This window comes from Chlorocebus sabaeus, chromosome 15, assembly GCF_047675955.1.
Source record: "Chlorocebus sabaeus isolate Y175 chromosome 15, mChlSab1.0.hap1, whole genome shotgun sequence".
Classification (NCBI taxonomy): Eukaryota; Metazoa; Chordata; class Mammalia; order Primates; family Cercopithecidae; genus Chlorocebus; species Chlorocebus sabaeus.
The window spans coordinates 54,010,806-54,025,971 of NC_132918.1; the positions used below are offsets into that span (position 1 = coordinate 54,010,806).

The 15,166-nt window shown below is 39.7% G+C and overlaps 1 protein-coding gene and 1 long non-coding RNA gene across 4 annotated transcripts in view; one reads left to right on the plus strand and one right to left on the minus strand.

Moving 5' to 3' along the window:
- Positions 1-7,955, minus strand: part of IL20RB (interleukin 20 receptor subunit beta) — a 47,045-nt gene extending 39,090 nt beyond the window's left edge. Inside the window, exon 1 of one of the 3 annotated variants that reach the window (XM_008009026.3) lies at positions 7,711-7,955. In XM_008009026.3, the coding sequence (XP_008007217.1) occupies positions 7,711-7,798 (88 nt within the window). In that variant the 5' untranslated portion in view covers positions 7,799-7,955. The remainder of the gene's footprint in view (positions 1-7,710) is intronic. The other 2 variants (XM_008009028.3, XM_008009027.3) reach the window with 2 other exon arrangements.
- Positions 1-15,166, plus strand: part of LOC140713487 (uncharacterized) — a 31,366-nt gene that overhangs the window by 11,367 nt on the left and 4,833 nt on the right. The window lies entirely within an intron of this gene.

Sequence of the window (15,166 nt, forward strand, 5' to 3'; positions counted from 1 at the left end):
GTGAAAAGACAGATAACAGAAACTGGGAAGAGTGAGTGGGTGGGAGTGGGGAGGAAGAAGAGAAGTAGGTTAAATGGTAAAAACATACAGTTAGGTAGAAGTGGCCGGGCGCGGTGGCTCGCACCTGTAATCCCCGCACTTTGGGAGGCCAAGGTGGGCAGATCACTTGAGATTAGGGGTTCAAGACGAGCCTGACCAACATGGTGAAATCCCATTTTTACTAACAATACAAAAATTAGCTGGGCATGGTGGCACATGCCCATAGTCCCAGCTACTCGGGAGGCTGAGGCAGGAGAGTCACCTGAATCTGGGAGGCAGAGGTTGCAGTGAGCTGAGATGGCGTAATTGCACTACAGCCTGGGCAACAGAGTTAGATTCTGTCTCAAAAAAACAAAATAAAATATATAGTTAGAAGGAATAAATTCAATGCCTGATTGCAGAGTAGGGTTTTGTTTTGTTTTGTTTGAGACGGAGTCTCGCGGTGTCACCCAGGCTGGAGAGCAGTGGTGCAATCTTGGTTCACTGCAAGTTCTGCCTCCCAGGTTCATGCCATTCTCTTGCCTCAGCCTCCTGAGTAGCTGGGACTACAGGTGCCCACCACCACGCCTGGCTAATTTTTTATATTTTTAGTAGAGACGGGGTTTCACCGTGTTAGCCAGGATGGTCTTGATCTCCTGACCTCAGGTGATCTGCCCCCGCCAGTTTCCCAAAGTGCTGGGATTACAGGTGTGCGCCACCACGCCCGGCCAAAAGTAGAGTTATCTATAGTCAACAAAAATGTATTGTACTCAGGTGATGACTCTCCTAAGTACCCTGACTTTATCACTACACATTATATACATGTAACAATATTTCACATTTACCCCATGTGAAATAAAGAAAATAGAAAACAAAGCCGGGCACAGTGTCTCACACCTGTAATCCCATCACTTTGGGAGGCTGAGGTGGGGCGGATCATCAGGTCAGGAGATTGAGACTATCCTGGCTAACACGGTGAAAACCCTGTCTCTACTAAAAATACAAAAAATAAGCCAAGCGTGGTGGCATGCGCCTGTAGTCCCAGCTACGGGGGAGGCTGAGGCAGGAGAATCGCTTGAACCTGGGAGGCGGAGGTTGCAGTGAGCTGAGATTGCACCACTGCACTCCAGCCTGGATGACAGAGCAAGACTCCATCTCAAAAAAAAAAAAAAAGAAAGAGAGAGAAAGGAGAGAGAGAGAGAGAGAGAAAGAAAGAAAGAAAGAAAAGAGAGAGAGAAAGAAAGAAAGAAAGAAAGAAAGAAAGAAAGAAAGAAAGAAAGAAAGAAAGAAAGAAAGAAAGAAAGAAAGAAAGAAAAAACAAAGAAACTAGAATAACTGAAACCATTTTAATTATAAAGTGAGAGGAATCAATCTACCTAATTCTAAGACTTACAGTAATTAAAACTATGTAGTATTGGCAAAGGAATAGACCCAAGATAAATGGAACAGAATAGAGATTCTGGAAATAAATCCACACAAATGTGCTCAATTGCTTTTTGACAATTCCAGAAAAAAGTAATCCTAAAATCCAACAGGCTTTTAGGCCCAGCATGGCAGCTCACACCTGTAATCCCAGAACTTTGGGAGGCCGAGGCAGGTGAATCACTTGAGCTCAGGAGTTAGAGACCAGCCTGGGCAATATGGCGAAACCCCATCTCTATAAAAAAATACAAAAATTAGCCAGGTATGGTGGTCCCAGCTAAGACAGTCCCAGCTACTTCGGAGGCTAAGGTGGAAGGTCACCTGAATCCAGGAGGTTGAGACCATAGCGAGCTGTGATTGTGGCATTACACTGTAGCCTGGGTGACACAGTGTGACCCTGTCTCAAAAAAAAAAAAAAAAAAAAAAAGGCTTTAAACAAGTAATACTGGAACAATTGGATATCTGCAGGCAAAAAAAAAAAAGAAAAAAAAGAAAGGAACCTCAATCTAAACCTCACATCTTATGCAAAAAAATGTAAAATACAAAACTCTAAAACTTTTAGGAAAAAAGCAGGAGAAAATCTTCAGGGCTGGGCAAAAAGTTCTTACACTTGACACCAAAAGCAAAATCCATAAAAGAAAAAACATGATTTTAATTTTATCAAAATTAAAAAACTTTTGCTATGCAAAAGCCCATGTTAAGAGGATGAGATGACAATTTGCAAAGTGGAAAAAAATTGCAAACCACTATCTCACAAAGAACTAGTAACTAGAACACATAAAAAATTCTCAAAACTCAGCAGTAGAAAAATCAATCCAATTTAAAAATGGACAAAGGATATGAATAGACATTTCACCAAAGGGGATATATAGATGGCAAATAAGCACACTATTAGCTATTAGGGAAATCCAAATTAAAATCACAATGAGATAGCATTACACAGTTATCAGAATGGCTAAAAGTTTTTAAAGTTACAAAATCAAATGCTGGCAAGGATGCAGAGCAAGTGGATCACTTATACATTGTTGGTAGGAATGTAAAATGATACTCATTTTCAAAATAGTTTGGCAGTTTCTTGTAAAACTAAACATGTAGTTACTATATGATCTAGCAATTACACTCTTCGGCATTTATCTCAGAGAAATGAAAACTTTACATCACATAAGACCTGCACACAAATATTCATAGTCAAGCTAGAATCGGCCCAGATGTCCTTCAACAGGTGAATGGTTAGACAAACTGTAGTACATTCATGCCATGGAAGAGGGAAACAGATTCTCTAAAACCTCCAGAAGGAATGTAGTCCTGCCCATACCTTGATGTTAGCCCAGTGAAATAATGAACAGATTAACTGTATTTTGAAATAATTTCAGACTTTCAGAAGAGTTGCAAAATAATACAGAGAGCTCTCATATACTCTTCACTCAGCCCTCCGTATGTACATAACCATAGCACAATTATAGAAAATTAATATATTAATATTAATGCAATATTATTAACTAAGCTTCAGTATTTAATCAAATTTCATCAGTTTTTTTCCCTAATGCTTTTCTTTCTTTCTTTCTTTCTTTTTTGCCAAAATCCAATTCAGGATTTTCATTTAACTGTCATGTCTAGTTAGTCTCCTCCAACCTGTTCTCAGTCTGTCTTTGTCTTTTTTAATGATCTTGACTTTTTTTTTTTTTTTTGAGACAAAGTCTTGTTCTGTTGCCAGACTGGAGTGCAGTGGTGCAATCTTGTCTCACTGCAACCTCTGCCTCCCAGGTTCAAGTGATTCTCCTGCCTCAGCCTCCCAAGTAGCTGGGACTACAGGCACATGTCACCACACTTGGCTAATTTTTGTATTTTTAGTAAAGACAGGGTTTCACCATGTTGGCCAGGATGGTCTCGATCTCCTGACCTCGTGATCCACCTGCCTTGGCCTTCCAAAGTGCCGGGATTACAGTCACACCTGGCCGACCTTGACATTTTTTAGGAGCACTCATCAGTTGTTTTGTAAAACATATCTCAGTTTGGTTTTGTCTGATATTTTCACATGATTTGATTGAGGTTACACATTTTTTCCAGAGACTCACAGGGAGTACATTATATCAATACATTTTATTACCGGTGATGTTAATTGCCCTGATCACTTGGTTAAGAAAGTATCTCTACTGTAAAGCTACCATTTTCCCCTGTATAGTTAATAAATACCCTGGGGGAGATACTTGGAGACTGTGCAAATATTCCATTTCTCCTCAAACTTTCACCTATTAATTTTAACATCTACTGATGGATATTTCTTGTAACAATTATTGCTGTGATGTTCTAGTAGTGATATTTTATTTAATTGTATTCTTTTGTGAAGAAGAGCTGTTCCTCCTCCACCATTTATTTATTCAATTATTTATTTTTACCAGTATGGACTCATGGATATTTTAATTTATTCTGTAAAGTCCAACACTATTGTTATTTTGTTGTTCAAATTGTTCTAGCTTTTGGCCAATGGGTATACTTTCAAGTTGCCTGTGTCCTTTTAACTTGTTCCCACCCCTTTTACTCACGTTATTTTTATTAATAGATATTTAAATTTTTGGAATACTTTTAGATTTACAGAATAATTGCAGAGATAGTACACAGTGTTCCTATATATCCTTTACCCAACTTCCTGAATGCTAACATCTTATGTAACCATAAAACATTTGTCAAAACTAAAAAGCCAATATTGGGACATTATTGTTAACTAAACTCCAGAGTTTATTTCAATTTCACTAGTTTTTCCACTAAGGTCTTTCTTTTATCCCAGGATCCAATCCAGGATACTATGTTAACTGTTAAACTTAGGCCCTCATCCTTTTATAATCACTTCATTACTTACCACAAAATGCTCTTGTCTCATCTTGTTTTTTCCCTGCCCAGTCCTGGAATCAATCACTTCTCTAAGGAGCCCCACCCATGGAGTTTTGAAAAAGTCCCAACATCCAGACAGCACCCTAGATTAACTCAGAATCTCTAGCTGTGAAGTCACGGAATTTAGCTTTTAAAAAGTTCCCCAGGTAATTCCAATGTGCATTTGAGATTGGGAACCACAGATTTAGATTTTACTTCTGGTGGCTAAAGAATAGTTAAAATTTTGTTAAATTCCCAAATGTCAAAGACTTTACTGTACTTCTCAGCAGGCTCTTAGGCTCCCTGAAGACAAATTTTTAAAATCTCTGCAATCAGCACACATCCCAGAACCTGGTACATAAACGGTGTTAAAAGAATGAAAGTTGAACAAGTAAACTAAGCTTTGGCTTCCTTGGGGAAATTAGCCTAGGTCTAACTCTTTCAACTCTCATTCGTTAAATCAGACCCTTTTTGCTGCCGAACACCTATTTCATAAAACCTTGAGTGAGTCAGTCCAAGGGAAGTAGCGTGAAGCCTACCCACCATAAAGCCCTGGGGCAACCTTTCCAGGCAAAAATCTTTGCATCTCTTCTCTGAAGCACGCTCAGGGGGTCTGATGTCCACTCCCTTTATCTTCTTCTTCTGCCACCTTTACCTCTATCTTCTGTCCCCTTTACCTCTAACAGCCTTTAAGGCTAATGCATTAGAAAAGGTAGCACCATTTTCTTTATTTCCTTTCCTTTGTCCCTCCTCCCTTCTTCTACCTTGTTTTAATGTCTCAGCTTCTGCAGAGAAGTATAAAGGGCACAGGCTCTGGAGCAGACCAAACCATCATCAAATCCCAATTCCCCCACTTACTAGATATATGTACTTGGACAAATAACTGAACCTCTTAGTCTCTATCCCTAATGTGTGGAATGGGGATAACACCTACCTTGCAGGATTCATGTGAGAAGTCAAAGGAACATTTTTGCTAACCTAAGGCAAAATGTGTACTCAGAAATAGCAGTTGTGATTGTCATTGTTATTATTACTATTGGTAGCAGAATCAGCTTTCTGAATCACACACTATTATTTGGGAGGGACGGGACAAGGCAAATGATTTCTATGAAAGACAGCCATGGCCGGGTGCGGTGGCTCATGCTTGTAATGCCAGCATTTTGGGAGGCCAAGGCAGGCAAATCACGAGGTCAAGAGATTGAGACTATCCTGGCCAACACGGTGAAACCCTGTCTTTACTAAAAATACAAAAATTAGCTGGGCGTGGTGGCGTGTGCCTGTAGTCCCAGCTACTCGGGAGGCTGAGGTAGGATAATTGCTTGAACCCGGGAGGTGGAGGTTGCAGTGAGCCAAGATCGCACCACTGCACTCCAGCCTGGCAACAGAGTGAGACTCCGTCTCAAAAACAAAACAAAACAAAACAAACAAACAAACAAAAAAACACATCCACAACTCTACCCATCTGTCCAGTGATCTAGTGACCAACAGAAGTTCATTCAGAATTTGCAGAATTCATCACAGGCACCTACACAATCCAGAGGAAATGGTCAAAACTGCATAAAGGCAACCTCAGCTAAAGCAATTATCTACTGATACCATCATCTGTATAACCAACAGATAATAATAACTAACATTTGGGGGTGGGGAAATGTTGAAGTCTTCAAAGTGCTTTTGTTTGTGTCATCTTATTTAACCCCTCATAACCTCAAAGTGGCTATTATGACCATTTCACAGGTAGGGAAACTGACGTTACATGATTGAGTCCTGAGCTAGTGAGTGACAGAGCCAAAACTCACACACAGGTCTTTCTGGCGCTGACCTCCTTGTGATTTCGCCACTGAGGTTTTTTGGTGTGTGTGTGTTTTCTATGTAAGTGTATAAGTGTCAGAAGTGCACACTCACCTCCAGATCTGTTTAAAACAGGAGTTTTCAAGAAAAGACTTATAAAACTGGCGCCATTGAAGAAAATGTCAAGTCAAAAAATGCTGGGCTTTCCTCTTCTCATTCACCCTCCCATCTTCTCATTTCAGCTTAGTGGAGGGATGTTTTCTTGGCAACAGTTTTGTTCCAACAACTAAATAACCAGCCAACCAACTAACCAAACAACCAGCATGCTTAGCCTGTGCTAGGGGATGTGGGGACACCAGAAAAGATGCCCAGGCCCTGGCCCTCCAGGCCAGTGCTGGAAAGAGAAGTAACCACCTGAAGCTAAAGTACCTGGGGGTCAAAGAAGGGAGAGGTCTTGAAAAGATGTAGAAGGAAAAACTGAAGATGGTGCTTCTGGTGGGAAATTGTAACAAATAAAGGCCAGAAGGAGGAAATGAAGGTATAATATGATGACTGTTAAGCCAGCAGCTGCTTGTAGTCCATATTTGTTTTCAAGGAGTAGTGAGAAATAGGGTTAAATAAATATAGGGTGGGGCCTGAATATGCTGGGTGATGAGAGACAAACAACAGAATTTGGACACCATGTGCTGAACAACTGGGAGCTGTGAAGGTTTTAAAGAAAAAACACCATAAATTTGATGTTTAAGGCAGTTTTACACCTTTGCAAATTGTCTTAGTACTGATTTGTTGCCTGATTTAAACTAACTAGAATAATTAAATTAATTCTGTGTAAAACACACACACACACGGGGGGGGGGGAGAGAGAGAGAGAGAGAGAGAGAGAGAGAGAGAGAGAGAGAGAGAGAAAGTACTCAAGGCTCCCATCAACACTGCAAAGTGCCTAGTGTCTTGGAGTATCAAAATTAAAAGTTTTTCTTAAACATGATTTGACATGAACAAACATCAAAGGCTAAAGAGTTCCAAGTTTAAGACATTAAAGCAGGTAGATACAAGCAACCAGGAGCGGAGCAGAGAAAATATGTAATCTCACTGGCAGGGAAAACGTCCCAAACCAAATATTTTTTAGAATGCTATGGAGTACCTTTTATTCAATGACCAGGAGAGAAATCCAATTTTTTTAAGTCTTGTATCCAATGTTAAGCTCACAAATTGTCTTTTGATTCATGTGTATTTTGCTAGAATCTTTGTTTAAATCTATTCTTATAGTTAACATCTCCAAGATACACACAGAAAGTCTGACAGAACTATGTTGCACTCTTTAAAACCATACGATAAGATAAATAACAAAGTTCACAGAGCTCTGCTTTTATTTATTTTGATGATTTCTCTTTCTAGATTGTTCTGTGGACATTAAGAAGAGAGATTTCCAAACAGAATGAACGCCTTTTTCTTGGGATGTGGGAATAGAGGTTTAGGAGGTGATAAATCTTTTATAAAACAGACATAAGATATTCTATACACATATTTCAATCCCAGGCCCTGGGAAAGTATTTTTGGCCTTCTTAACCAATATTCAAGGCCCAAACTATTGGATGTAGTCTAATTTATACTTACCTGTGAGCAAACATGGAATCAATGCGTAGAAAAACCACATGAAAAGACTTGTCCAGATTTCTTCTAGAACCATTGTGAAAGTCTGCATTTGGTAGACTCAGTTTGACCTAGAACATTGTTTCTTTCCAGAATGAAGCATTCTGTCCGTCTCAGCCATCTTTCTTCAGAATGCATATGTTGGAGCTGAGGTCTGAGTTGCAGCAAAGCCTGAATTGTTCTAGAGCCGGCCCAGGAAACTCAGAGAGGGCGGGCTCGGAAGCACCCTCCTTTCTGCCCAAACCCAGATATTGCATCAGCGGGGAGTGGCCTAGGAGAGTTCCAGAGAAAATGTAACTTTGGGGAGCTTGAGAATCTGCCTATGAGCAATACCCGCACCACAGGCTCTGTCCTAGAGGACCCTGCATATCCCTAGGAGCCAATGAGCTGGCAGGATTATCTCCCTCCCTCATTAAATAGCTGTTCTCTTCTAAGTTTCTCTGTGAATTCATTCAAGCTGGGTACTGAGCAGCTCTTTTTTCTAATATATGCCCACTTCAGAAAAACTAGAGATATTTGAAAAAATTTAAAATACCTTTCTAAAAGTCAGGAGGGTAAAGAGGAATATATAGCTTCATATGTGCATGCATTTGCAAAAAGAAAAACTGAAAGAAGATGTAAGAAATGAACAAGATTGGTTACCTTGAGGCAGAGAAAGTGGGAATTGGAAAGGTGGAAGAGAAAAATGGGAACAAGACTTCTGACTGAATATCTTTATATATCGTTTGATTACTGAGTCATGCGAATGTACTACTGAAAAATTAAAACCAATTTCAAGAGGTGGAAGAAAAACCTTATGATAGTATTTAGCCCCTTAAAATTTAGCCCTTGAAGGACTTTAACCATCCTAATGTGCAAATACAATAGTGGAATAAACATGGGTTCTAGAGTATAATGTATTTTGGTTCAAGTTTCAGAACTTATAATGTAACCTTGGGAAAGTTGGTCATTTATTTATTCATTCAAGAAGCATTCACTGAAGGCCTACTATGTGCTAGTTCTTAGGAATTCAACAGTCCATTCCCTCAACAAGAATTTCTCAACTAGTGGAGAAGATGGACGCAGGAATAATCATAAGTTCATTTTTAAAATGAAGTGACAACAATATTCATAAGGGAATATAGGATCACTAAAAAGAAACATCTAACCCAGTTTGTAGGATCACAGAAAGCTTCCTGAAGGAGGTGACTCCAGGACTGGGTGTTAAACTCCAGAAAAAAAAAAAAAAAAAAAAAAATCAGCCAGGAATGTTGTTTTTAGGAAACAAGAAGAAGTTTGGTGCAACACGAGAACAAGGTTGAAACGGCGAGAAATGGGGCTTAATGACAGACAGAAACAGGATTCCAGAGAGTTTTGAATGCCTTACTGAGGAGCTTGGAATTTATCCTGAGAGGAATGAATGCCAAAGGAAGGGTTCAAAGCTCAAATATGACTATGTCATTCCCTGTATTTGAGCTTTAAAAAGTTTGTAACTAGGGTGGAGAAAACAGCACAGGGGGCCAGATTGAAGGCAGGAGGGCCATGAGGGAGCTACGGTAGTGATCTAGGCGACAGACACTGTTGGCTTCCACTAGGTTTCTCATGTCTGTAGAGAGAAATGACCAAATTCAAAAGATAAAGAAGGTAGAACTGAAAGTTCCTGGATATTGAGTGGATTAAGAGGGCTGGGGAGGAGGAGCCAAACACGACTTTCAGGTTCTGAGTTTGGGTAACTGGGTGGATGGCAGCACCTCAAGTGAAATAATGAAGTGGGTGGAGTGTGGTCAGGACGGGCAGGATTGGGGGTGCTATAGAAAAAGGCTGCAAATGTTCAGCTTGAGAAATTTGAACTTAGATGCTTATATGGGCAGGAGAGTCTCCAGTATATAAATCGTCTTTGTTTCCAGTTGATTGGTGTCAACTTTTTAGTTGTGTTTCTTCAGGCAAGTCATTTAAACTATCTGCTTTATGGTTCTCATCTGAAAATTGGGAACAATTATTAGTATCTGACTCAGGGCTGTTGTGAGGACTAAGTGAGACTTAGAACAGGATCTGGCACAAAAAAAAGTATACAATAAACATTGCTGTATATCTTTTTACCACACCATAGCCAAGAAAACTTGGTGCATATTTTCCTTGATCCCAGCACTGTGAGTCAGTAGTCACATCTGTGCTTTGACCTCTGGTCACTAGCTGCTTGTACAGTCTCTCACTGCTCCTCTTAAGAGTACTTCATACATGGCCTCAACGTCTGTCCCCAATCTTACCTTTGTTCTCCATCTTAGCTTCCTGATTCCTCTCTTCTAAGTTCACTTCTGCTCACAGTTCCAGCATGTCAAAAGTTAACAATATAAGCCAATGTGTACTGGTTATCTATTATCTGCCAGGATTTGTCCTAAAGGGTTTCTACACACTATATACATGTCCATATATTATACAACAGACTTGCAAGGTAAGATATGATTTGATTCTCCACTTTTCAGGTGAGAACACAGGGCTCAGGGAAATTAACTTACTGTAGATCACAGCTCGTCAGGGATGGAAACAGGAATTCCAACTGAGGTCTGCGTAACTCCAAGCTTTTTTCACTCACCTTAATTGCCTCCCAGTTAGCATCAAAGGAATGCTTCAATGTGTCTGCGGGACAGAGGAGTGATCCAAGAGATCAGCAAAGGCTTTAGGGAATAGGGAATAGGCAGACCTCAATATGAGGTTCCGGATGTACCAATTAGATATGGGTAGGAGGGGAAGAGAGGCACACCGTTCATCATTCCTTTTGGGAGAATGATATGAGCAAGGATGGAAAGGTAGAGGGGAACATGACTGAATTAAGAGGATGAAAAGGAAAGTAAACAGAGAAAATGGAAGAAAGAATAAGAATCATGTAGCTATGTTGTCGGAGAAGAAGAGTTGTTCACCAAACTTTGATGTGTTACGATGGATAGTTAGCTCCACCTGCTCATGGGTCCCTGTCAAGACACTCCTGTCCAGCACTACCATGCACTGGCAAGACAGTACTGCCTGCCAATCGTTCGTAAGCCATTGCACAGAGTCTGCCCTGGGCTCAGCACACCTCAAGGGGCACTGAGAGATAATGCCATCTGCCTGTCATATTTTTTGAACAATAATCCGTTTCAAGCCTGGGTCATGACCCAGCAAGTAACTCAGACCACCCACCTCTACCTGGGCTGTATCACTGGGTGAGGACTTCTGGAGGGCTGTGCCTCACCTGCTAACCCCTAACATTCCTGGATGATCCCTGACCCTGATTTTGCCTTTCTCTTCTGGCTTTGGGGTGCCCCTCTATAGAAAGAGAAGTTGTAATGTCTTGTCTATGCAACATGCACAACGAAACTATTCTCTATCCTGTTTCTTGCACTTCTCAGGTTAATTTCTGGTGCCTTCCATGGAGGATCATCCATGTCAGAAGATAAACTGCTGGAAGAATAGACCTATTTCCTGTAAGTAGGTACAGTTCAGAAATAGGATTTTTTTTTCTATTACACTATTTGCCACTTAAATCTCTGATATTTAATTATGGAAGGAAAAGCAGCAGAGAAAAGGTTTTTATGAAAAGGCTGAGGCAGTGGGGAGGGATGGGAAGTTTTGTGGCCAAGGAAGAGAACCCTAAGCTCTCTGTGCCCTGCAGGGCCAGGACTAAAATTAAGGGAAGCACCTAGGGTGCAAAATCGGAGGCACTCACTCTTAGGGTTATGCAAGTCCAGGATAGGCCCTGTGTCCTTCAATGAACTATGTGGTCAACTACTACTTTCCAGTAATCTTCCTTTCCCCTACTTAACACAGAATAGTTCCTTCCCTTTGCATTAAGATTCTTAGATATCTACATACTGTGTTTTACACTTCTGACATTTAGTTGGAACTCACTGTCTCAATTTTTTCTTTCTAGAAGTAACACAGGGAATTTAAATAGCGGAATTCCATTTGTCTTAGACTCTTCTAATTCATGCTTCCACCAAGTCTGTTCCAGGTGGAGTTTCACTCTTGTTGCCCAGGCTGGAGTGCAACAGCGTGATCTCAGTTCACCACAACCTCTGCCTCCCGGGTTCAAGCTATTCTCCTGCCTCAGCCTCCCAATGGCTGGGATTACAAGCATGTGCCACCACGCCTAGCTGATTTTGTATTTTTAGTAGAGACTCTGTTTCTCCATATTGGTCAGGCTGGTCTTGAACTCCCGACCTCAGGTGATCCGCCCGCCTCGGCCTCCCAAAGTGCTGGGATTACAGGTGTGAGTCACTGTGCCCAGCCCCAGGTAGAATTTCTACACATTTTTAGAATCTAATTTTCAGGGCTCCTGCATTCCTTTTTCACTTCTGAAACACTTCCATTTTTCTATTTCCTCCCAAATGTTTACTGTCTGGTCATCAGGAATTTAACCTCCATGGTTTCCTTAGAGTGTGCTCAATTAGAACCCTTAAGTCGGCCAAACTGTCCTTTCTGTAGTTAGCTTTTTCTGACATCCCCCCAAAAAACTCCTCTTAAAATGGAGAATCAGGGTTTATTCAGAATAGCCTTCTGTAGTTAAATGCTTCGCATTTCAATAAAATACCATTTTGGTCAAATTTAAAATCTGAAAACCAGAAACAATGCTCTGTAATAGTGAAGTTCCACATAATTTTCAGATGATTTTGGTTGCTGTATTTTATTCAGTCACGGGTTGTTCATAGTCATCAGTGATTCTATTAAGTGAAGCACACAGTATACTCAAAGGTCAATTTTATCAGAGGCCTCTTTTTATCATCCTATATAAATTAACACCCTCACCCTCACTCAACCCTCAACCTGCTCTATTTTAATTCAGAGCTCTTCTCCATTATGTATTACATCACTAAAACATAAGTTTTATAAAAACTTTGTCCATTTTCTTCACTATTACATTGCTAGAACAGTCTCAGCTCAGCAATATTTGAGGTGAGCTGGTTGGATAAATTGATTATGAGTATCTCCAAAAGGCATTTAAACATAAAATCACACATAGAGAGATGTAACAATTAAAAAAATATTTTCATCTTGACATCATCATATGCCCTGATGAATTTGTTCTCTATAACATCCCCCTTGAGAAAATATCAAGTTTGACATTACTTCTCCTAGATAAGCCATCCTTATTCGATTACTAAGTTTCCTTCAAAAGGACTCAAAAAATATCAGTTTAATAACCATTCCTGTGTTTAGCCTAAAATAGACAACACTTAATAGTCTCATTCTGGAATTCACCTTTTCATCTCAGTAATTTCATGAAGGCTATCTGAAAAGTTTCTCCATAGTCTAAGATATAAATTATCTGAGCACAGAAATTCATTTAAAGCAACTACCTTAGAAATCTACTTTAACTCACCAGGAAATATTCTCAAAGACACTAATTTAAAACACTTCCCTCTGTGAACATGGTGGCTGACAGCTCAAACTCCTCCTCTGTTCAAAACCCCACCAAGCCTAACCCCAGTTCTATTCATTAAACAAATCTCAGCAAACTATGTATACTTTCAGATAAAAGGTGCACATCATTAGTAGAGTAGAAATAAACATTTCAGTTCCTAAGTCATTTAGTTTAGGTCATGTTACAGCAAGAAATTAGGGTGTGGGGCATGCATATCATGCTGGTCTGTCAAGTGTTAAAAAGATAGCAGAGAATTGAGTCACAAAAACTTGCTAAACACTAACAAAACCAGCCTATCAGAATCGAGTAGCAAGCCAATGCTTCTAATAATGTTTCTCCAGAAACAGTAATCTGTCATTTTTTAAAAAAGGTAGTGTTCAAACCACAAAATTAAGATAGCATCTATTCTATATCAAAAGTTCTTTAAGAAAAAAGTGACCTTGATTGTGAAGCCATTTGGAAAGTTAAAAGTTCTATAAATGCAAGATTATAAAGGACCTCTTATCTTCTAGCAAAGTGTTAAAATGGAAAACTTAGGGAGTACTGTAATGCTACACTCCTAATTTCTTGACTTGGACAATGTAACTGAGTGTTTCTGAAAAAAATGGAAATTTCCAGATTCCAAACCCAAAACTTTCCATGTTACAGGAAAAATAGGGAGAGTAAATTGCATGTGGAGATCTCAACTAGGGGGAAAAGTGTTGGGAGTGTGAAAGTTAATTATACAAATTGGGTAATTCTTGTCATACCCAACAAAATCAGATTCAATGCGCTAAGGGGAAAAAGTACTCGAAGGGCATAGCAGCTGCTCCACAAACTGTTTTCCACAAGCCCAGCTACTGAAACAGCCAACTGCAAACCCTCAGATCAGTTTTACCTAGTAGCTGCTGAAATGACCTGCTGTGACTCCAAGATTGGTTTTACCTATCACTGTCACACACCAGAGTTTGCCAGCTCCCAAAAACTTCTCTAGAGCCAGAGTTTTCTTTCAAAACATATGTAACATTTCGTATATGCCCTGAATTACAATTCTTGCTTCCCAAATAAAACGTTTCAGAGATTCGTCTCTATATTTTGACTTCAAAATTTTATGTGAAACTCCCTAATTTTTAAATGTTGGCAATTAATTTTTTAAAGCACTGTGTGGGTTGAACAACATTTCTGTATAAGGCCACTGCGTTCAGATGTACCCTTAGGAAGGTACCCCAGCAATAAGGTGGGAGTGAAATTCAAACTTCTAGAGAAGGGCTGGGCCTGCCTAGAGAAAAAGATGCCTTTTCCTAATTCTCACAAAGGTACTACATAGACTGTGACAACCCTGCTTCTATGCAACCTCTGGATTATAAGGTAGGACATTACAGCTGGAGGTAATTTAAGTGCCATATTCTGCAAGAATGACCTTATTCTAACCACCCAAGTTGCTCATCTTCTAGGCCTATTTATTCTTCTAGCAATGGCAATAGATTGCATGAAGCCTTCCTGTTTTGTTTAGCAATATTATTTGTCACTAAATAGTGCAGGGTGCATGTGTTAACTGTATAGTGATATATGTGTAATATACATGTGTGAATATATATTCAGCTGAATCCTAAGGATTTATGACTAAATAAGGGACCCAATGGCAATTGTTTTTGTTACAAAGCTTATATAATGTTCTAAAAAACCTTCGACTAAGATTTTGGGGAAGTCATTTGTAGGAGTTAGGCAGGGTTCCATCTGTTACGTGTATTTAAATTTGAAACTACGCATTCTCCTCATGTGGAAGAAAACTTCTGTCATATTGCTCTTCCCAGGACTCTCCTCCTAGTCTAAAACCAAACATACACAGAGTAGTGTGTCATGATACACACACGAGGCTGGGAATAAGGAAACTTGGTTTCTAATACAAGTATTGTTACTATCTAGCTATGTAGATGTTTTCCAGGGTTGTTTCAGTTCTTAAAGTTACTTCAAGTATTATAAAAACAGTCACTGGTGTAAGCACTGACTTTTTAAAAACTGGTAAAATGTGTAAGTACAAAATAAGTAGCTTCCAGCGAGGTT